Below are 22611 nucleotides of genomic sequence, written 5' to 3'. Positions count from 1 at the left end.
TAGAGGAAATAGAGAGCTTCTGAAAAAATTCTTTCTTTCTGATACACAGTATGAAACCAACTGAACTCCAATATGTTTTGAAAAGAACAGGTTAAGTAAGAGGGTAGGAACAACCTTAAATGGACGCTTTAGTGTTTTACTCACACCATTGTATTGACTGTACATCTCATAATCAGATCTCATAATTCCTTTCCAAACTCCCAATAAAAATATATTATTTATGCATATTATACATACATTACCATTCAACTTTCAAGAAGATGTGATGAGGACTTCAGAGCAAGAACAACACAGCTGTGTTTTATATTTACTCTTTATTTAGCAGACTTTTTAAATGCTGGGACATAAATTACAAACATTTTGAAAAAAATCTATCTGTCCTCTGGGGTGGGTACTTACAACAGCAGAATGGTGAGGCTTCCATACCTCAAACAAGTTTTCTAACAGACCTCAGGTCTACAGACAAGAGGGCACCTATTGTGTTGTATTAGCCGGCGAAATGATGCACAAACACCAGAACATAACAATGACCAAATGAGTCCCAGGACATCTATTTAATAATAATAAAGTCCATAGGTCAACAGCTTTCTGGTTTGAATAGGCAACATATAGGTTTTCTCTTGGGTAGTATTATGGATGGTATGTATTTGGTACTGCAGAGATACTCCAAACCCACAACAGAAGCTAGTAGAGCACTATAAAATGATCATTCGTCTTGTCAGCAACATGGAATTTACCTGTATTGTGCATAACATTTTCCAGATATACCATTTAGGTAATTCTAGTTGCAAATGATCTAACACTTCCCTGATATAATAGCCAGTCTTTTTTTCTTAAAAGTCTAATGTCTAAAAGCACTGTGTAACTTGTTGGTGCTATATAAACAGATGATGATGAAAAGTATTTGCCCCACTACTGCACTAACCCATGGGGGGGTGTTCTTGCCATCTTCAAACTTTTTGCATGCTGGATTCTGTCTCATACATACATTTCTCTCACTGCACATAAGCTTTTATTGGATGTCCCACAATCAGATCAAGCTTGCTTCAGGGTAGGAATTGCTTTATCTGAGGAAGAAGATTAGATTGATCAACCTGTAGATTATTATTTTTTTTAAAAGCATATGGGTAATAAAGTGGAAATTTATTCAGTGCGCTTGCAGAAATTTCAGCATACTACACCCACTTTAATAACTTCAGGATCAATAATGTAAAAAAAAAGTTCAGTATAATTAGAATTATAAACTAGGTAAATAGATAGGCTGTGCAAGATCATTAATGCTTTCAATACAGTTAGCCAACTAACTGGAAGTTGGGTTCTGTTTGGCCGCCCTAGGATTAACTCCCTCTTTTTAGGGGAAGAGAATGATAAACAATAGCAAAAAGACAATAACGTAAAGGGTACAGTTGAATTAGCAACCAAAGACAAAAAACACATGCTACCAACATTTAATATCATCATGATTATTCCCAACCCTTGCACGAAAATCAATAACATATTACATTGTGAAGGGCTGGGGTTAAAAACATGATTGTATTTAATTCACATATTTAATTCACATACAACGTTACCCGCATCACTTTCAGATATGGCCACTAACTCCATATTATAATGAACCAGTACTCGATATTTCTATAGCTGTCTCCAATTCATACTAAAAAGAGCAACACAAAATGCAATCAACTTCTCTGCTAATTCTTGAGAAATGCCTACTGTAAAGAATCGAATGTCTGTGTGCAGCATGGGTAGGGTAGCCGGAAAAAAAATAATGTGAATATTACATATGCCAGAATCTCACACAAGCAATGTTAAATCGTCTGCTTCGGGAGATATGATGTAGCCGGAACAGAAACAACTAGTTTTTAAACTTCCGTTTTACTAGCGGAGTGTTTCCGGGGTTAGGAAAATGGCGGCGCCCTGTGAAGACGTTTTAGTGTCGCCTGTTAAATCTCCTGCTGTCACTCCTTTGAAGATTCGGGAACTTATAAACGAGGGAATCGTGAGTGGGGAAAGAAGCGGTAACGGAAGGTAATTAATGGAGCATCATACTAAAACTACCTATTCAGAACCCAGAATTACGTTAAGTACAAAATATTAGTCTACATTGTTGCTGGGCCTGCGTATTAAGATGCGCACACTTTTAGAAGTTACTCTTTACAGAAAATAAACACTAAAGCGAAACATAGATGCATGTGTGTCTGTCTGACTTTTCCTCCCCCCTTGGGGTAGCTACAGCCCTGTAGTTAAACAAGCAAAGACAGACTTCAGGTCAGCCTAGCTACTGATTCCTGCTTTCTATCCTTCAGTGTGGTGAGTGCCACCGGCTCCTCTGCACAGCCAGAGAATTCAGCAGACAGGAAGTGGAACAGAGGGGTTTTGGGGTTTCAGTAAATCAGCCCAAAACACATTTTTTAATCCCCTTTCTTCTATGATTAAAGGAGTATAATGCACTGGCAGATTTTTGTTCTTTACACAATATGTCCCTTTCAAAGGGGTTGTTTTTGTTTGAATTTACTTTTAGTATGATGTATGAGCGTGATACTCTGAGGCAATTTCCAGTTGGTTTTGATTATTTGTGTTTCTTGTGGGTTTAGCTTTTTTCAGCAGCTTTCCAGTTTGCACTTTCAACAGTCTCGTTGCTAGAGTCCAATTTACCCTAGCAACCATGCACTGACTTTAATAAGACACTGGAATATGAATAGCAGATGGCCTGGTTGGAAATATGAGTAATAAAAATAGCAATAATAATACATTTGTAGCCTTACAGAGTATTTGTTTTAAGATGGGATCAGTGACCCCCATTTGAAAGCTGTAAAGAGTCAGAAGAAGGCAAGACTGGCAATATTCCATTGACATCTGTAAAGGGTTTCTGAATATGTGCAATGATGTCACCAGGAATAAAGGATGTTTAAAAAACATTGACTTCTTATCTGCCTGTGACCAGCACCTTTAGCAGAGAACCTAACCAGATTATGGTGAGACCAGCACCTTGACTCATTTGTCGGTGTGAACTCACCCACCCTTACCTGAGAAGCACTATCGAACTTTTTGATTAGCAGCTTTCTAGTTTGCAATTTAAAGTTAGAAGTTGATTAAAACAAAAGTTAACTATCAATTTTACTTGCATTAACCTGTGAAATTTTTAAAACCTGCAAAGACAGACATTTCAAAACCACAAAATCTCCTATATAGTATTTAATCAGAAAAAGGGTTTATATAAGGGAGTACATAAAGTGACAGTATACCCCCTTTTCAACATGATTGCTGTCACATTCCTGGTCCCAATGAGCAAAGTCCTACAAATCTTATTTGCTCAGAATGCATTTTTGTTTTTTTATTTATTGCTATTTTTATGACGGAGGTTGTGGCTGTTTTTGTATTGTAGAAAGGAAACTGCTGAAATACCAGAAGAGAATAATGGATTTGAAGATCCACCAGGCAACAGCTCATTTGAAAGTACCACTAAAGATGCCTTCTTTAGCAGAGTGGAATCATTTTCCATATCCTTTCAGTGAGAGGTGATGTACAACTACAAAATGATCCCCCCAGCTTTTGTAAAAACTGGAACAGCTATTGTGCATGTTTATTTTTCCATGAGAAAATTGATGTTGATTACCATGTTGTATTGGACACAGATTCACAGATCGTGTTTAGATCGCGCTTAGATTTTTCTAAACAGCTTACTACAATTCAGTCTTTATGCCTCCTGAACCATTATCTTTTACTAGTCCTTAATATTGTAAATTATTAAAGTGTCTCATCTGTATAACCTTCATATGTAAATATTTGCATACCGTGATGGTGACTAAGGATGAATTCATTCTTTAGAGAGAAACTCATAGATCAAGCACGTGCAAAGGAAAAACACCTTTATTGTGAAAAATGTTAAAGGAGAAATCAACCTGTGGGGAAAAAACCCCGTACCCCCCACCCCAGGTAGCCCTCCCTCCTCCCCAAAGACTAACTACCCCCCGGGGAGATGCCCCATACTCCATACTTACCCCTCAGCGCAGATTCTTACAGCAAAGTTACATAGTTACATAGTTAGTTACATAGTTAAATTGGGTTGAAAAAAGACAAAGCCCATCAAGTTCAACCCCTCCAACTGAAAACCCAGCATCCATACATACACCCATCCCTACTTTTAATTAAATTCTATATACCCATACCTATACTAACTATAGAGCTTAGTATCACAATAGCCTTTGATATTATGTCTGTCCAAAAAATCATCCAAGCCATTCTTAAAGGCATTAACTGAATCAGCCATCACAACATCACCCGGCAGTGCATTCCACAACCTCACTGTCCTCACTGTGAAGAACCACCTACGCTGCTTTAAATGAAAGTTCTTTTCTTCTAGTCTAAAGGGGTGGCCTCTGGTACGGTGATCCACTTTATGGGTAAAAAGGTCCCCTGCCATTTGTCTATAATGTCCTCTAATGTACTTGTAAAGTGTAATCATGTCCCCTCGCAAGCGCCTTTTTTCCAGAGAAAACAACCCCAACCTTGACAGTTTACCCTCATAATTTAACTCTTCCATCCCTCTAACCAATTTAGTTGCACGTCTCTGCACTCTCTCCAGCTCATTTCTATCCCTCTTAAGGACTGGAGTCCAAAACTGCACTGCATACTCCAGATGAGGCCTCACCAGGGACCTATAAAGAGGCATAATTATGTTTTCATCCCTTGAGTTAATGCCTTTTTCTATGCAAGACAGAACTTTATTTGCTTTAGTAGCCACAGAATGACACTGCCCAGAATTAGACAACGTGTTATCTACAAAGACCCCTAGATCCTTCTCATTTAAGGAAACTCCCAACACATTGCCATTTAATGTATAACTTGCATTTATATTATTTTTGCCAAAGTGCATAACCTTGCATTTATCAACATTGAACCTCATTTTCCAGTTTGCTGCCCAGTTTTCCAGTTTAGACAAATCACTCTGCAAAGTGGCAGCATCCTGCATGGAACCTATAGTTCTGCACAATTTAGTATCATCTGCAAAAATAGAAACAGTACTTTCAATGCCCACCTCCAGGTCATTAATAAACAAGTTGAAAAGCAAGGGACCTAGTACAGAGCCCTGCGGTACTCCACTAACAACACTGGTCCAATTAGAAAATGTTCCATTTACCACCACTCTTTGCAGTCTATCTTTTAGCCAGTTCTCTATCCAGGTACAAATACTGTGTTCCAGGCCAACATTCCTTAATTTAACCAGTAACCTTTTGTGTGGCACTGTATCAAATGCTTTAGCAAAGTCTAAGTAAATCACATCCACTGCCATCCCAGAATCGAGGTCTCTACTTACATTCTCATAAAAAGAAATTAAGTTAGTCTGGCAAGATCTATTACGCATAAAACCATGCTGGCACAAACTCATAGTATTATGATTTGCTATGAAGTCCAGTATTTTATTCTTTATTAACCCTTCGAAAAGCTTTCCTACCACTGACGTCAGTCTAACTGGCCTATAGTTTTGAGGCTGAGAACGGGATCCTTTTTTGAATAGAGGCACCACATTAGCAATTCGCCAGTCTCTCTGCACTATGCCAGATCTCAATGAATCCTGAAAAATTAAGTAAAGAGGTTTGGCAATCACAGAGCTAAGCTCGCTAATTACCCTGGGATGAATACCATCTGGCCCTGGACCTTTGTTAATCTTAACATGTTCTAGTCTCTTTTGAATTTCTTCATGTGTGAACCATGCATCATTAGTTGTATTACTAGAATTGGGACTGTTAAGAAGGAAACCTTCACTTACTGGTTCCTCATTTGTGTAGACAGATGAAAAATATGAGTTCAGAATCTGCGCTTTTATTTTGTTTTCATCAACCAGCTGACCCCCCTCTGATACTAAGGGTCCCACCCCTTCCTGCTTAATTTTTTTACTATTAACATATTTAAAAAATAATTTTGGATTTTTTTTACTGCTAGCTGCAATATCCTTTTCTATAGCAATTTTAGCTTGCCTTATAGCTTCCTTGCATGATTTATTGGCCTACTTGTACCTTATAAATGTTTCAGCTGTACCAGCTAACTTGAAAGCCTTAAAAGCACGTATTTTTTCTTACCCACCTCAACACCAATGCTTCTATTGCTTCGTTGCTTTGCAACGACGTTCCTTGCTTACAAGTGGAATATACTGACAAGTATATTTATTAAGCAGCATTTTAAAGACTTCCCATTTTTGTTCTGTGTTTAACCCTGTGAAAAGCATTTCCCACTTAATATGTTGCAGAGATGCCCTTATACTGTCAAAGTTTGCACGTCTGAAATTTTGTGTTTTAGTTACTCCCTTATAGAACAGAATCTCAAAGGAGACCATGTTATGATCACTATTCCCTAAATGCTCACCCACACAAATGTTAGAGATGAGTTCAATATTGTTAGTTATTACAAGGTCCAAAAGAGAGTTATTCCTAGTATGTTCTTGAACGAGCTGGAATAAAAAGTTGTCATTCAGCATATTTACAAACCTACTAGCTTTTTCTGTCTTAGCAACCCCATTACCACAGTCAATGTCTGGATAATTGAAGTCACCCATAGCAACAACTTGACCCAGCTGTGAAGTTCCACGCGTCCATCTTCTGCGTCCTCGGTAAGCTGACTGAGAGCTCGGTATTTCTGTGCATGCGCAGTTGGAGCAGTTTGCGGAAATTGTTCTCTCAGTCAGTTACAGAGGAGCCGGAAGATGGACGCGTGGAACTTCACTGGAAGAATCTGCACCGAGGGGTAAGTATGGAGTATGGGGCATCTCCCCAGGAGGGGGGAGGTAGTTAGCCTGGGGGGAGGAGGGGGGAGGGAGGGATACCTGGGGTGGGAGGTAGGGTTTTTTTTTTCCCCACAGGTTAATTTCTCCTTTAAACTTATTTTTTTTTTTTGTAAAACTATTTTTTTCATAGGGAAAGAAAATGTAATTCCAAGCAACTTATTCTCATACATTAATTATATATTTTTAGGGTTTTTAACGTTATTTTTACAGTATATGTTATTTAAATTTAAAGTAGGATCTGTCTGGCTTTTTACATTCTCTTTATTCTCTTCTGAAACAATGCTGCAAGCCAACTGTTTAAAGGAACTGAAGTAAAACGCAAATGGGATAAATATCACCTAAACTACATTTACAAATAACCGAAACTACTGAAAATGTATATAAAGTATATTCAATAGTTACATAAATTACATTTTCCTTCTGGGCTGGGGACACATTGATAATGGCACACGTTTAGTATTGATGTGAGGTGGACAAATTCAACCTGCACCCGACCCTAACCCTCCCAACCCCCAGGGGCTGAGTGGGGTGGTCTTGGCAAGTGTGCGCGTATAAATGAAGGCTGCCAGAGCCAAAACCTGGCAGAATAAGGTTGCGGACGGGAAGAGTGGAAGAAACCCACAAAATTTGTGTGGTAGTTGGCTTGAACTTGCCCAGTATTGGGCCAGCCCCTACATCACTAATGTTTAAAGATGTCAGTTGGTAGATCTATCACAGGTGAATGGTTAGTTCTTTAAAAAGTAAATCTGTACAGGTACAAGTGATTAGAGAAGTGTGGAATTATGTTCTAAGTTCCTCAACATGTCCCCTATTTTTATTTAGACAGGTGTAATAATAGAAATGACAACTCTTAACAAGTATTACAGAGTTTCATATGACCTTAAATATGCCCTTAGAGAAAGCTACCCAAAAATTATAGGATGGTACTAACGCCTCCTGTGTACCATTCTGTACCTTTGCTTCTTTAATTTATATGTTATTATTAAGTATTGTTTCTTTAACATCTGAACTCCTTAAAGTGGGCTGGTAAACCTCCTGAATTATGTCCTCTAATTTGTGCCAAGTATGGATGGTGCAATATAGAATGTGATATGTTAAAGTGTTCAAGTTGTAATGCCTACCTCTGTGCCAGCCTCCAATCAGTACTGGATTTCAGCAAGTGTGAGTATAACTGCCTCTTTATTTTTCTTAAAGGGTTAAGTGTACCTTCACTTTTTATATTTGTCCAGTAGACAAAATTGACACCGCAATAAATAAAAATACATTTACACATTAACAGAAAAACCTGTGTCATTTGTTGAAGGAGAACAAAAATCATAATTGCTGGTGGGGTGCTAATTTGGTCTTTGAGAAAACCATAATCATCAAGGATGGTGTGCTGATTCTTCTGAGAATTTTATAGAAAATAATGTACCCCCGTTGTAAAATATAAGGATATTACTTACCCTCCGATATATCACGAAAAACTGTATACAAATCTGCACAGTATAACAAGAATTTTATGAACATAAATTAAAAATTAAATAAAAATGACTGATACAAAATATAAGGATATTTATAAGTCACTGAGGAGTTCTATGATCATATAAAGGTATTTTTAATGCACAAGCTTCGAGTCATGGGACACAAATTAGATCACTTTGTTATTTAATCATAAAACCAATTATGACATAAAGAAGCACCTTTTATATAGTGACTAATGCCCCCCCCCGGTTGTAAAATAATAGGCTATTATAAGGGGGGATGTTATCTATTATAATTCACAAGTTCAGTGAGTCAGACAGAAACAAAATCACTAAGCATCAATTATAACCAAGGACATTACTAAACACTGTTTAGAAGGATATAATTTTCAGGCCCTCTGGAATTATACAATATAACATACACGTATGCCAGAAACAATTTGGGAGAGGGGCAAGTTCCCCACTCTGTTGCATCACTTCTTCTTTTAAAGGTGAACTAAAACCCCTCCTACCAAAAATCCCCCCTAAACTCACCCTCTCCACAAAGTGCTTTTATTGTAAAAAAATAAATAAAAAAAACCACTGACATTTAAATGCAGAGAAGAGCACTGGAGCGCCCGGTCTGCATCTTCTGGCTCTTCATATAGTTTTAGCGTCTCTTCGCCTTCAACTGCACATGTGCAAATCAGCGTTGAGAAGTGAAGACTATATGAAGAGCTGGGAGATGGCGACCAGGAGCTCCGCTGCCCTTCTCTGCATTTAGGGGTCACAATTTTTTAAAGGGGTTTTTTTTACACTAAAGCACATCGCAGGGAGGGGGAAATTCCTTGAAGTTTAGGGGGGGGTTTGGTTGGGTGGGGGTTTAGTTCTCCTTTAACAGTTTGGCATTGCCTGAAATAAGCATATGGATGGCAGCATATGTTGCTCCAAAACCTGTATCATTCAGCATAAATGGTGCCTTCCTAGATGTGTAAGCATGAGTCCATGGTTTCCAAACAGAATTTCAATTTTTATTAATCAGACCATAGTTTCCCACTTTGCCTCATTCTATTTTAAAGGATAACTAACCCCCCAATTAGAAAAGCCCCATCTACTACCCTAGATAGTCCCTCCCTGCTTTCTACCTGCATAGTACATTATTCAATAAAGTGTCCCTGGCAGCATGTTCACTTATTTATGCAGAGTAGCACAGTCAAGCTCATGGTCGCCATCTTCCAGGTCTTCGAATCTTCTTACTTCCTTTCAGCAATTCACTGAACTTTTCGGCGCATGCACATTTGGTATGAGTACCAGGCTGCTCTAACTGCACGTGTCAAATACGGCGTTCCCTTACAGAAGAAGAGGGGGTTTAGTTTTCCTTTAAAGGAGAACTCAACCCAAGCATTAAAAAAAAACCTCTTAAGCAAGCTAGTCCCCCCCCCTCTGCTTCCCCTCGCAGAGTACAATAGGTCTGAAAATGTATGTAACATTTTTCCCACCTAACCGTGCAGAGAAAGCACAGCGAAGCTTATGGACACCATCTTCCGAATCTTCTGATTTTTTTCGGGTCCTCTTTGGTAATTTCCGGCACTTTTGCTTGTACGAACCGGAAGACTGCTCCAACTGTGCATGCGCCAGTACAGCTCTCTATTATAAATGATAACTCGAGATACGTAAGATTGCGTCCACAAGCTCCTTTGCGCTCACTCTGCACTGTTAGGTGGGATAAATTTTACGGATATTTTTGGACCTATTGAACTCTGCGAGGGGAAGCAAGGAGGAGGGACTAGCTTGCTTACTAGGCAGGAGCTTTTTTTTAAAAATTTTTTGGGTTGAGTTCTCTTTTAAATGACATTGGGCCCAGAGAAGGCGGTGGTTTTTCTGGTTTATTTATGTTTATATATGGTTTCTTCTTTAAATGTTTTTTAATTTGTGGATGCAGTGATTAACTGTTTTCGTAGACAATGGTTTTGGGAAGTATTACTGAGTCTGTAGTGAACAATACAGTCTTTTGTTGCCCCTGTCCAACTTTTTTTTCAACATGTTGCTGGCAGCAAATCCAAAATGACTAGATTTTTCAGAAAACAATACAATTTCTCCATTTCAACATTTGATATGTTGTCATTATACTACCTGCTATTAAATATAGGGTCTAAATAATTTACAAATCACCCCTGCATTTTATGAACAGTGTTCACAAAGCTTGCAGTGACTGTGAATTCCAGGTTTGGGTAAAACAATATTTATATAATTTATATAGTGTAATGGTTTTTTTTTGTCTGCCTAGCATAATAGAAAAGAATTTAGGGTGACATGTCCCCTTTAATAAAAATGTTGACATAGCTATCAGTTTATTTTGTTAGTAATTTCTTTATTTATGCTTTACAGAGTGAATAAACAGTTGTCTAACTTTTGTGATTCATTATTTGATTGCTTGCTGTTGTGTTACTCAGATAAGCAACGTTGTGTGGAGCTGCAAGAAGCTTTGAGAAAAGCACATGAGAAGTTCTGTTTTTGGCCAGACAGCCCATGTCCAGGTACACCTGTAATATACATAGCAAAAATAAGTACATAACACAGGTTTTGTAGAGAAAAAAAAAACAGAGCTTGGTGATAAATATTTCATTCACGGTTTGTTTGTTTGTTTCTTCTGGAAAATTGTGCAGATATGTATATGTTCTTTTAAGTTTTATATTGCTAAGCAGTCACTGTTACAGGTATGGGCTCCATTGTCTGGAGACCCATTATACAAAAAGTTCCGAATTGCAGAAAGGCCATCTCCCGTAAACTCCATTATAAACAAATAATCCAAATTTTTCAAAATAGTACTTTTTACTTGATCCAAACTAACATAAGGCACACTAACTCTGATTTTATACTGGAACATGTCTGTAGCACTTTAGGAAAATTGTTAAAGGTCCAATTCCTTTTTTAATTAATCAGTTGCGCTTCCCGACAGCCCGCCTGTATTTTTTTTTCTGGCGGCAGTGCTAAACAGGTAGATGTTACACTGGGCTTGGGGTAATGCAAAGAACCTACAGGCTGGAACACCAGTGTAAATGGTGGGACTTGTCTACTAGCGGGACAAAATTGCATAAGGGCAATAACCCATACCAACCAATATTGATCTATTGTGTATCTGATATCCCAACCATAGAGTCACAACCAAAGATCAGTATTTATTTACCCTGATTTGTAAGGCACTATTTATGGATGATATAAAATTACCATGTAGTCTACATACCTCACTTGATTAAAAGTAGCAGCTTGATTATAAGTAGCAGTTGAAATTCATGAACACAGTAAATGTTGCTTTCTGATTGTGTCTTTTCCTGTGTACAGATAACTTCTGGGCTCTCCTGGTTACAGAGCCATCCTCTATATTAAGTGATTTTGTGGGACGTTTTCACAACCTTTGTCACCTAGAGATGCAGCTGCCTTCACTAAAGCATGAAGATTTAAAAAGCATGGTGAGGATGTTTGATAATATTTAATGTAAAGTCGAGTCAGCAATCTGACTTACAACCCTAAGAGCAGCAGAACAAAAAATCCAAAAATAAAAACTGTAAAAAAAAAAAAAAAAAAAAAAGACATTTCAAACTGAGCAAAGATCCACATTGTTTCTTTTCTCAGGACATCACAGAAGAAACAGTGAGTCGTCTCTTAAGGCTGATTGAAGATGAGCTAAAACCTAAGGAAGGAAAGGAAGATAATTCTCGCAGCCTGGCTACTGACTCTCTGCAGATTCATATCTCAGCCTGTATTTTAGCACTATGTGGGTGGAACACCAGGTGTGTAACAAAAATCCACTTTGGTTTTATTGTAGATATTCAATATTTTTTCTTAGAAACATTAATGGGGGAATGTAATAAAAGTCACAAAGAGAAAAACAATTTGCACAAATAAGAATAAAACTTTGCCTTTCACAGTGTCATAGTCTTCCTTAAACTGCGTTACGAATTTTTAATTGCGCACTTTTAAGAAGTGCTTGAAGGTGTAGTAATTTTCTAGAGCAAACACAACTTTTTCAGTAAGAACTATTACTATATTCGCTGCGCACTGGCACAAACTATAAAATTTGCAAACCTATCCTTGTCGGAAGAGGTTGCTAAACCGTTTCTGGGTTTGCAAAATCTATATTAAATTTGTACAAAGGATATTGTTTTTAGCAAAAGCATTACTTTTCGCATTGCGAATATTTTTCCGCTACTGACTTTTATTACATTGGCTTCTCCTTCATATCTGCATGTTTAGAATAATTCAGTAGTTACTTTTTTTTTTTTTAAAGGTTTTTATTTTGCATTTTAAACAAAAAACAAACAATAAACAGCACATATATTTTTAAACTTATTCAGCTTCATTTACAAGTATTTTATATGTATAGTGATGGTTTGAAGAAATGATTAGCAAATAACATCAATTATTTCAGAGTATTCTATAAATTAATCATCCGGAAGGGATGCATGAGGGTTGACGTCTATCCAAGGGTCCCATATTTTCCCAAATTTCCCAGGTGTTCCCCTAGCATTGTACGTCAGTTTGATTAGGGGTAATGTACCATTGATTAAGTCAATCCATTGCAGCAGTGAGGGTGGGTTAGGGCTCATCCATTTCATAATTACTAGTTTTTTTGCATAGAAAAGGATCGACCTTAGAAGTGTTCTGGATTTCTGTAAGTGCACTACCTTATCTATGATACCTAATAGGCAAAACTCCGGGGACTTGATTCCTGGAAAGGAGAGGAATACATTGGTGTATTGTATGACTTCTGCCCAGTATGCTGCTACCCGAGGGCAGTCCCATATCAAATGGAGGAAACCAGCTTCATCCCTGCCACACTTTACACAGGTGGCTCCATCTAGTCTACCCATAGCTTTGAGCCTCAATTGGGTAATATAAATTTGGTGAATCATTTTAAATTGAATCATTCTATCCCTGAGTGATATTAGGCAGGGGTATAGGTTATCTACAGCCTCTTCCCATTGGTCCTCCTCTAGAGAAGGAATAAGTGGCTGCCATTTTTGTTTGGCTTTGTTGAATGGGGGAAACTGTGAGGATTGAATTATATTGTAGAGCTGAGATAGCAGTTTGTTGGGGTCTGGAGTCCAAAGTCTGGCTTCCCATCCCAGCAATGTGGGTGTAATTTGAAAAGAACTGAACTGTGCATGAAATGCATGTCTCAGTTGAAAGTATCGGAAGAATTGTATATCTTGACGATTCAGTTTGGCGTTTAATTGCTCCAGCGAGACAAAGCTATCCTCAATGTGTCTTATACCCATTTGTGGCCAGAAATTAAAGTCTGCTAGATTCTTCATATGGGGCAAGTTAGAATTTCTCCAAAGAGGAGTTTTGCCAGAAACATTAGGTATTTTGGTCCCTGCTTTAGGTTGTAGCCTTGCCCATACTTTAATGGGGGTAGTAATTACTCCTGGCAGCTGAGGGAGGTCACATAGCCGCCTATAGGGAGAGTTACGTATGGCCTCCAGAGATCCCAGAATTGAGGCATGTACAGCAGTTAAAGAGTTACTGTCATCTGGGTTAAACCAGTTGTGAATGTAGGATAATTGGGAGGCAAAATAAGAATGCTGCAAATGGGGGAGGGCGAGCCCTCCTTTGTCTGTAGGGGCAGTTAGAGTAGACCATGACATTCTTGCGGTCTTGTTGGCCCATATGAAGGAGATTAGATCACTATTTATTTTTTTAAAGAAAAAGTTAGTGATATAGAGAGGTGAGTTCCATAACGGGTACAAGAATCTAGGTAAATACAGCATTTTGAATAAATTGACTCTACCCCACAAAGTTAGTGGTAGTTTAATCCAGTGTGGAATTGCCGTTTTGAACATTGTTAGGATGGGTTCCAAATTTTCAGCTACATATAAGGAGGTGTCTGATGTAATAATGATACCCAAGTAGCGGGATTTAGTTACTACAGTGAGTGCCGAGGTCTCTTCTATATCAACCAGGTTCCCCAGGGGAAATAGTATTGATTTGTTCTTACTTACCTGTAGGCCATTTATTGGGCCAAATCCTTCTAACACTTCCAAATAACAGGGGCGACAAGGGGCAACCCTGTCTAGTTCCTCTACCCAATTTGAATACTCCTGATAAATTGTTGTTTACTCAGATTTGGGCTGTGGGGTTCTTATATAACAGTTTTTATCCATGAGATAAAGTTCGGTCCAAACCCAAATTTCTCAAGTGTCTGCCAGAGGTATTGCCAACTGACCGAGTCAAAGGCCTTTGTTATATCCAGCGAGGCAACAGCTCCGTTGGATTGTTGTTGAATGTGTGTGAACAATCTTCTCAAATTAATGGCCGTAGTCTTGTGAGGCATAAAGCCTGTCTGATCCGGATGAATGAGTGATGTAATAACCTTAATTAACCTATTCGCCAGTAATTTAGCAAGTATTTTAGCGTCAGTGTTAATCAGCGATATAGGCCTAGAGGAATCACATGAATACGGGTCTTTCCCTTCTTTAAGTATCAGCGTAATTATTGCATTATAACATGAGAGGCAATTCTCCCCTCGTAGATGCATGAGAGAATGTCTCTAGGAGTTTGGGGGATATTTGTTTGGCCATTAGTTTATACCAGGCGGCTGGTAAGCCGTCTGGGCCAGGGGTTTAATTGTATGGAAGGCCTGCTATGACCGCATCAATTTCGGCTTTAGTGAGTGGATCCTCTAGGAATTTAGCTTCCTCTGCCGATAATTGAGGGAGATTCGAGCCTGCCAGGAATTGATCTAGGTCATTAACAGTGCTATTAGGTTGCGGAGAGTAAATTCCTTTATAATATTCTGCAAACATATTAGCCATAGTAGTGGGGTCTGTCACCAGGTCCCCTAATTGGTTCCGTAGTCCTGGAATCACTGTGACTTGATCCGTCAGTTTTGCCATGTATGCCAGGGTTTTGCTGTTTTTATCCCCTAGGTCAAACCCCCGCTGTCTGGGATATAATATTTTTTTTTAGCATTATCTGAAAGCAAAATATCTAGTTCTCTTTGGGCCCTAGATAGTGTGTCCTGGTTCTCCTTAGATTTATTCTGACAGTTTACCTGTTCTGCCTCGAATAGCGCTTTTTCTGCAGCTTTGATACTAGCTTTTTTATTAGAGTTACTTTATAGGGAAAATGTGTATGATTGTGTGGCAGGCGCTTCTTTTAGGACCTATACATACTAATACTGCACAAGTGTAGTGAAGCAGCAATCAGAAAAAATTTATTGAATCCCAAGAAATGACTAATCCTAAAAAGTTTATTTTTTTATCAGTAGTAAAAAGATACAGATTCAGAATGTGGCTGCAATACAAAATGGAAATATTTTGGTTACAAGGGACTAGGCACAAAAAACAAAACTGTGCATAATCCGTTCTTTTCCTCAGTGTATACAATTGAGGAGTCACAGGACCAATTCTGTAAAGGTGCTCATGGCTCAGCCCTTTTATTTGGTATCAAACCAGTGGATTGGAGGATTGGAGGAAAGCTGAAATCATAAACCACTTTTTAAAAATTGGAATTACATCAATCTGGCAGGCCTGTAAGTCTATATAGTCTACCCATAACAGATCAAAGATTTGTTAAGGGCTCACATTCAATATGGTGTATTTTGTTTCTGCCAAAAATTTTGATACAGTGCCATATAAAGTGTTTGCTTTTTAAGCTAAGGTCTGTTGGCATTCATAATGCTATGTATACTTGGATAGGAAACTGGCTTCAGGCTCCTGTACAGAGGGTGGTTGTTAATGAAGCATTCTATACTGGGAGAAGGATTCTTATTGTAGTGCCACGGAGTTCTGTATTGGTTCCACTTTTACATAATTTGTTCATTAATTACTAGGGGGAGGACATTGTAAGCAATGAATTTGTGTTTGCTGATGACACAAAGCTATACAGGCAATTCCATCCACAATATGAAATCCTTACAAGGACAAACTTACTTTAAAAAACTAGTAGACTTGGCAGATGGCAGAAAAGATTTAATGTTGATAAATGTAAGGTTTTTTATTTGGGATACAAAAGTATTAAAGGCAGTTATATGCTTAATAGGATTCAGTTAGAGTTAGACCATTCTTGATGAAGAAGGACCTGGTATACTAACAGACTTAGCTGTAGCAAACAATGTCAGTCAGCAGCAGGAAGGACCAGCAAGGTATTGTTCTGTTTTAAAAGAGGTATAGACTCATGAGAGGAGAGGATCATTCTCCCTCTTTAATAAGCACTGGTAAGGTCCTATCTACAATATGCACTGGAGTGCAATCCTGTAATCCTGTTTTTTTTTTTTTCCCAAAGCTTTTCCGCTGGATCTTTGTGTATCATTAATTGCCCTCGCTGCATGAGAAAAGTTGGACTTTGGGCCTTTCAGCAGTTAGAAGCCGTAGAGCTGGACAACTCATTAAGTGCCCCAGGCACACCTGTTTCTCCAGGTGAGGGGCATGAAAGGAGCCCTTTTGGAATTATGTCCCCAAACAGGAGGGTTACACGTAGCCGTGATACTGAGCAGGTAAGGTTCTTTTACAGATGTTGGACATTCTATTAGGAAAGAATTCTTATTTGGAAAAGCCAATTACCATTAAGAATGGTCTAAAATTATTTTAGGGGTAAAGACAACCATAAAGAAAGTTGGGGATTATTGGAGGCAGTTCAACAAACAAACAAGGGGCCACATAGGTTAATCGGCTGCTCATAAACTGAACCTAGTGGGTGTAATTGATTGTAAACTCCACTAGGGCAGTTTTGAAAAATGAATAATCTTTGTAAATCACTGCTTCAAATGTGACTGCTTTATATATATATATATAACAGATTATAAATAAAATGCAATTACAATAATAATAATACAAAAAAATAAAATACAATTATGTACATAAGTGAAACCAGAGGTGGGCAAAGTTTTCTTTTTTTTTTTTTCTGCTGAAGTAGTAAATGCATAATATATATGTTGCAGAGCCCTGCTTTTGCTTATGGTAGGATGAGAAGCTCTGACCTCTTAAGTCCAGCAGATTCAGAAGCTATACGGAATCGTCCTGTGACACGCAGCATGGGACAAGGTGAAAACACTGGACTAGGCAATGAGTTACACTCCAGCCCACAGCGTAGGGCCAAACGCCCTCGACTCTGCTCCAGCAGTAGCTCTGTGAGTACATTGCAGTCATCATCTTTGGTAGAAAAAGGACAGAATGCTAACAAATATATCAGATCTGTCAGCCACAGATATTAATCATTTAAATGTATGGGGCAGATTAATCAAAATTTGAGATTAGAGCTTCCCGCAGAAAAACTCACCCACTTTGTACTCATTCCTGTGGGATTTTTAAAAGTGTATATATCAATGGAGTTCAGCATTTGATAAATACATTTCTAAAAATATGGCTAAACATGTAGTATCTTATATACTGAACTAACATAAGTGTCTGTGCAGAGATCAAGAATTCTTCCTTACTTTTTGCCAAGCTTATAAAAGAATTAGCCTCAACAATGAACTGACACAGATTTATCTAAAGTTTGGCCGATTCAGAGATATTCAAACTGTGTTGAAATTGTTCAAAATAACTGACCAAATTGATAGGCCAGTTTGAGTAATTTGGTAAATATTTACCAAAAATATAATATATACAAATAACATACATACATATAACATATAAACTATATATATATATCTATATATATCTATATCTCAGCCTGCATAATAATTTATTCCACTTTCAACAAAAAAGATAACAGTGGTATTCATTTCCCAGGAACATCTGAGTACTGGGGTATTTTCTGAACAAAGATTTTTAGTGAAGCAGTATTCACTTGTATGAAATTAAATCAAATGTGAAAAACTGGCTGTGCAAAAATTTGGGTACCCGTGTAATTTTGCTAATTTGAATGCATGTAACTGCGCAATACTGAGGTATAGGATCCCTTATCCGGAAACCCAATATCCAGGAAGCTCCAAATTACGGAATGGCTCCCATAGACTCCATTTTATCCAAATAATCCAAATTTTTAAAAATGATTTCCTTTTTCTCTGTAATAATAAAACAGTAGCTTGTACTTGATCCCAACTAAGATATAATTAATCCTTATTGGAAGCAAAACCAGCCTATTGGGTTTATTTAATGTTTAAATGAATTTCTAGTAGATTTAAGGCATGAAGACCCAAATTACGGAAAGATCTGTTATCCGGAAAATCCCAGGTCCCGAGCATTCTGGATAACAGGTCCCATACCTACTGGCAACACTAAATTGGTTGGATCAGCTTGTTAAGCCTTGAACTTCATAGGCAGGTGTGTCCAATCATGAGAAAAGGTATTTAAGGTGGCCAATTGCAAGTTGTGCTTATGTTTGAAGAGTGACAGCATGGGATCCTCAAAGCAACTCTCAAAAGATCGGAAAACAAACATTGTTCAGTTTCATGGTTTATGGCAGGGCTGTCCAACTGGTGGCCGACCCCCCTTGTGTGGCCCCCCATATGAAAGTCTGCCTGCTGTGTCTGTTTACCATGTGTAATCTTTAAAATGTACCACTACAGAGATTAACGGGCCCCTGCATTGTTTAAACCTCAAATTCAGACTGTAATCCCCTGTATTCACACCTGTAGTCCCCCTGCATTGTTCCCACTTGTAACACCTCTATTGTTCACACCATACTGACCCAGACTGAAACTGGCCCACATTGTTCACCTGTTCACACTCATACAAACTGCTGAAGGGGCACCAGCACTGTGTCACTGTATGTAGTACATCTTAGAGTGGTCCTGATATATGTTGATATGTTTCCCTGTCTCCTGCTCTGTTCTGCCTTTCCTATACTCCCTATGCGTGCCATACTCTGCCTTCCTTATGCTCCATATGTGTGCCATACTCTGCCTGTGTGTGCCCTGCTCTTCCTGTGGAACATAAGCCTGGTATTTTTTCTGGGGGTTTGTTAGCATTTGAAAATGATTGATCGCAGAGGTTTAAATCAGTTTTAACTGTAAGGTATGTAATCAGGAAATGAAAGGCCACAGGCACAGTTGCTGTAAAACCCAGGTCTGGCAGGCCAAGAAAAATACAGGAGCGCCAAATGCAGAGGATTGTGGGAATGGTTACAGACAACCCAAAGATCGCCTCCATAGACCTGCAAGAACATCTTGCTGCAGATGGTGTATCTGTACATCGTTCTACAATTCAGCACAATTTGCACAAAGAACATCTGTATGGCAGGGTGATGAGAAAGAAGCCCTTTCTACACTCACACCACAGTCACAAATTCTACAGGATAATGTCCAAGCATCAGCCACAAAGTTGAAGTTACACAGGGGTTGGATATTCCAACAAGACAATGACCCTAAACACACTTGGAAATCTACAAAGGCATTTATGCAGAGGAGAAGTACAATATTCTGGAATGGCCGCCACAGTTCCCCGACTTGAATATCATCGAAAATCTATGGGATGATTTGAAGCAGGCTGTCCATGCTTGTCAGCCATCGAATTTAACAGAACTGGAGAGATTTTGTATGGACGAATGGTCAAAAATACCGCCATCCAGAATCCAGACACTCATCAAAGGCTATAGGAGCAACTAGAGGCTGTTACATTTGCAAAATGAAGCTCAACTAAATATTGATGTAATATCTCTGTTGGGGTGCCCAAATTTATGCACCTGTCTAATTTTGTTATGCATATTTTCTGTTAATCCAATAAACTTTATGTCACTGCTGAAATACTACTGATTCCATAAGGCAAGTTATATATTAAAAGGAAGTTGCTACTTCGAAAGCTCAGCCAATGATAAACAAAACTCCAAAGAATTAAGAGGGGTTCCCAAATTATTTTCAAATGAAAATATTTACCAAATTACTCATACTGGCCTATCAATTTGGTCAGTACCTTATTTCAGACCAGCCAAAAGAACAAATGGTCTGGCATTCAGTCCCATAGGGCTTCAATCCATATCGATTAATGACAGCATATTCTTTTCTTTAAAAGTTATCTTTAAGATTATTTGATCCATTATGAATAGTTCCAGTTTGTTATTCACTGATTTTTGCAAAAATAAAATCTTAGTCTAAAGCCTTAGTCTAAACATGCTACACCTTATGTGTAGGGCTTCTCTACCAGCCCAATGTCATCACTGATGTGTACTTTAGTAGTGCCCCATCTTTGTATCTTTGTCTTTGCTGTTTCACTGCACATTTTTTTTTTCGGTTTTGTTTACCTAAACTGAACACTTAATATTCAATATATATTTCTGACTTCGAAAATATGGCTGGTACAGTATATAAATTAAGGCATTTTTCGCTCATTGTTGTTTTTATAATTTAATTTGCCTTTAAGGTACTGTGTTGCAATACTACTCTGCTGTTGGGCGAATATGGAAGTCAGAAAATAGATGCTAACTTGAGTGGTTGCTATTGACAACTGCACTTTTGCAGTCTTCAACTTATGTATATCTGTTGTTTTCTATTTATTCATGGCTGCTCTGTTTTTATTCAGGACACTTTTCCTAGGGGCTGCTTTGATCCACTGTCTCAGCACAGGCGTTGGTGCCCTTGGGTTAATGTGTGCAAGGCAAGTGGAACAAGCACAGTAGGAATGGAAATCCAAGAGGAAGCCAGCAGAAAGGCGTACGGCTGGAAGGAGGTGTTAAAAGTGCTACTGTCTGAGGAAGAGTCTGACCCTGATATCTCTGTAAGTGCAAAGCAATGGAAACCTAATTCTTTGGACCGGATAAATGTGCATTCTTACATTAAGGGCATATAGAAAGCATATTTTTTTTAGGTATGAATATATAATTAATGCGGTGTGTACGTGTAATGAAATGTTCTTTTCAACTTGTTTTAGAGTGTCCCAGAAAAATCCCACAAGGTCTTCAGGATCTTCCGCCAGTGGCAGATGGCAGCTACTTCATAAAAACCCACAGATGCCCCTTTTATTCCTAAAAAAGTGGGACCTGTTTGTCATTCCAAACTGTGAAAATGCTGATCTGGACTGTAGTTTTTTTATAGTAGAATGGAGTTGTTGACACCAATTTATCTATACAATTCCTTCTCTAATTTTACATCATTGAAATTAGATATTAAAGGAAAACTATACCCAGGGCCAGAACTAGGGGTAGGCAGAAGAGGCACGTGCCTAGGGCGCAAAGGCAGAGGGGCGCCAGGCACATACCTCTTCTGACGCTTTCCCCTAGTTGGGACCGTTTTCTCCAGACTCCAGAAGCCGTTCACGCGAGTGCGCTCTCTTTGGTGCATGCGCACTGGTGCTTCTCCAACGCTTGCGTTATTCCGCGCATGCGCACTGGTGCAGGTTCGACGTTCTTCTCTGCATGCGCACTTCCTCCTTTACGCACGATGGGGGCGACGTAGTGGGCCGGGTTGCCTAGGGCACCCGGTTGACTTGGCCCGGCACTGACTATACCCCCCCGAACAATGTAGGTCTCTATAAAAAGATATTGCATAAAAGAACTCGTATGAAAAACCCTGCTTCATGTAAATAAACCATTTTCATAATAGTATACTTTTTTAGTAGTATGTGCCCATTGGGTAATCATAAATAGAAAATTGCCATTTTAAAAAAAAAAAAGGGCCGCCCCCTGGGATCATAGGATTCACGGTGCACACAAACATAACAAACAAACCATACATGTTAGGTCACATGAGCCAATTAAAAAACAGCTCAGTCTTTTGCTTTCATGCTTCTTCCTGTTACAGTTAGAGCTGTAGTATTTCTGGTCAGGTGATCTCTCACTTAATATGAAATAAAGTATCTGTTGTTTAAGTGTTCATTTTGGGGGTATAGTTTTCCTTTAAGAATATAGAGAGTCTGGACCACTGGTACAATGAGGAAAACAACACACATGTTCTGCAATGTTTGCCCCATGGGGATGCAAAAAAAACTATAATAGGTCAATGGGAATAATAGTTCCTACCAAATGTCTTCACACACAGATACAAATGTAAAATGTATTCATCACCTCATGAAGATCTAAGCATTATGTTATGGGATTACAGAAGTGGTGCCAAGACTGGCATTCAAGTGGTAGAATTGCTGTTTTTGACATCTTATTTTGTTAATATCAAAAGTGGATATATGTATACCTTTATTAAATATAGGTGTTGTGAAAATCATTATGATTTATTTGCCTTTTAAGAAGTGCTATTGGTCACCGACTACCCACAAGAATCATAAATATATTTCTGACCAGTAATTGTCTGCCCAGGTCAACTGCTGGTAATTCCTATTAACAGTGCATGTAAACAAATGAGAACTTTCACCTATTTTATTTTACTGAATAACAAATCTAATATTGAAAATTTGTTATCTGTGAAATTTTAATGCTTGTGCACCTCAAATAGGCAAGACTAGAATAAAAAAGTAGGGCTTTTGACTGAGTTGACAGGCTGCCTGCTAGTATTCCCTT

The 22611-nt window shown here is 38.4% G+C and overlaps 1 protein-coding gene and 1 long non-coding RNA gene across 3 annotated transcripts; one reads left to right on the top strand and one right to left on the bottom strand.

Annotated features, from left to right (window-relative positions):
* Positions 1-297: 297 nt before the first annotated feature.
* On the bottom strand, positions 298-1836 carry LOC108713032. Its single transcript, XR_001935092.2, has 2 exons — positions 1714-1836; positions 298-1067 (listed from the first exon to the last, which is right to left on the bottom strand). It is a non-coding gene; the product is annotated as an uncharacterized LOC108713032 (long non-coding RNA).
* Positions 1837-1862: 26 nt separating this feature from the next.
* Positions 1863-21684, top strand: zc3hc1.S (zinc finger, C3HC-type containing 1 S homeolog). Of its 2 annotated transcripts, XM_018255690.2 has the most exons (10): positions 1864-2028; positions 3386-3500; positions 7792-7942; positions 10677-10760; positions 11566-11693; positions 11857-12014; positions 16510-16720; positions 17165-17353; positions 20685-20879; positions 21033-21684. In XM_018255690.2, exons 1-10 carry the CDS (start codon positions 1907-1909, stop codon positions 21099-21101), a joined length of 1422 nt encoding a protein of 473 aa, XP_018111179.1. In that variant the 5' UTR covers positions 1864-1906; the 3' UTR covers positions 21102-21684. The 2 variants fall into 2 exon arrangements, with proteins under 2 accessions (XP_018111180.1, XP_018111179.1); XM_018255691.2 differs by lacking the exon at positions 17165-17353 and having other exon boundaries at positions 1863-2028.
* The last annotated feature ends 927 nt before the right edge of the window (positions 21685-22611 follow it).

This window comes from Xenopus laevis, chromosome 3S, assembly GCF_017654675.1.
Source record: "Xenopus laevis strain J_2021 chromosome 3S, Xenopus_laevis_v10.1, whole genome shotgun sequence".
In the NCBI taxonomy this organism is placed as follows: Eukaryota; Metazoa; Chordata; class Amphibia; order Anura; family Pipidae; genus Xenopus; species Xenopus laevis.
The sequence above is the reverse complement of the archived record's forward strand: the minus strand, read 5'-3'. Positions and strand labels throughout refer to the sequence as shown.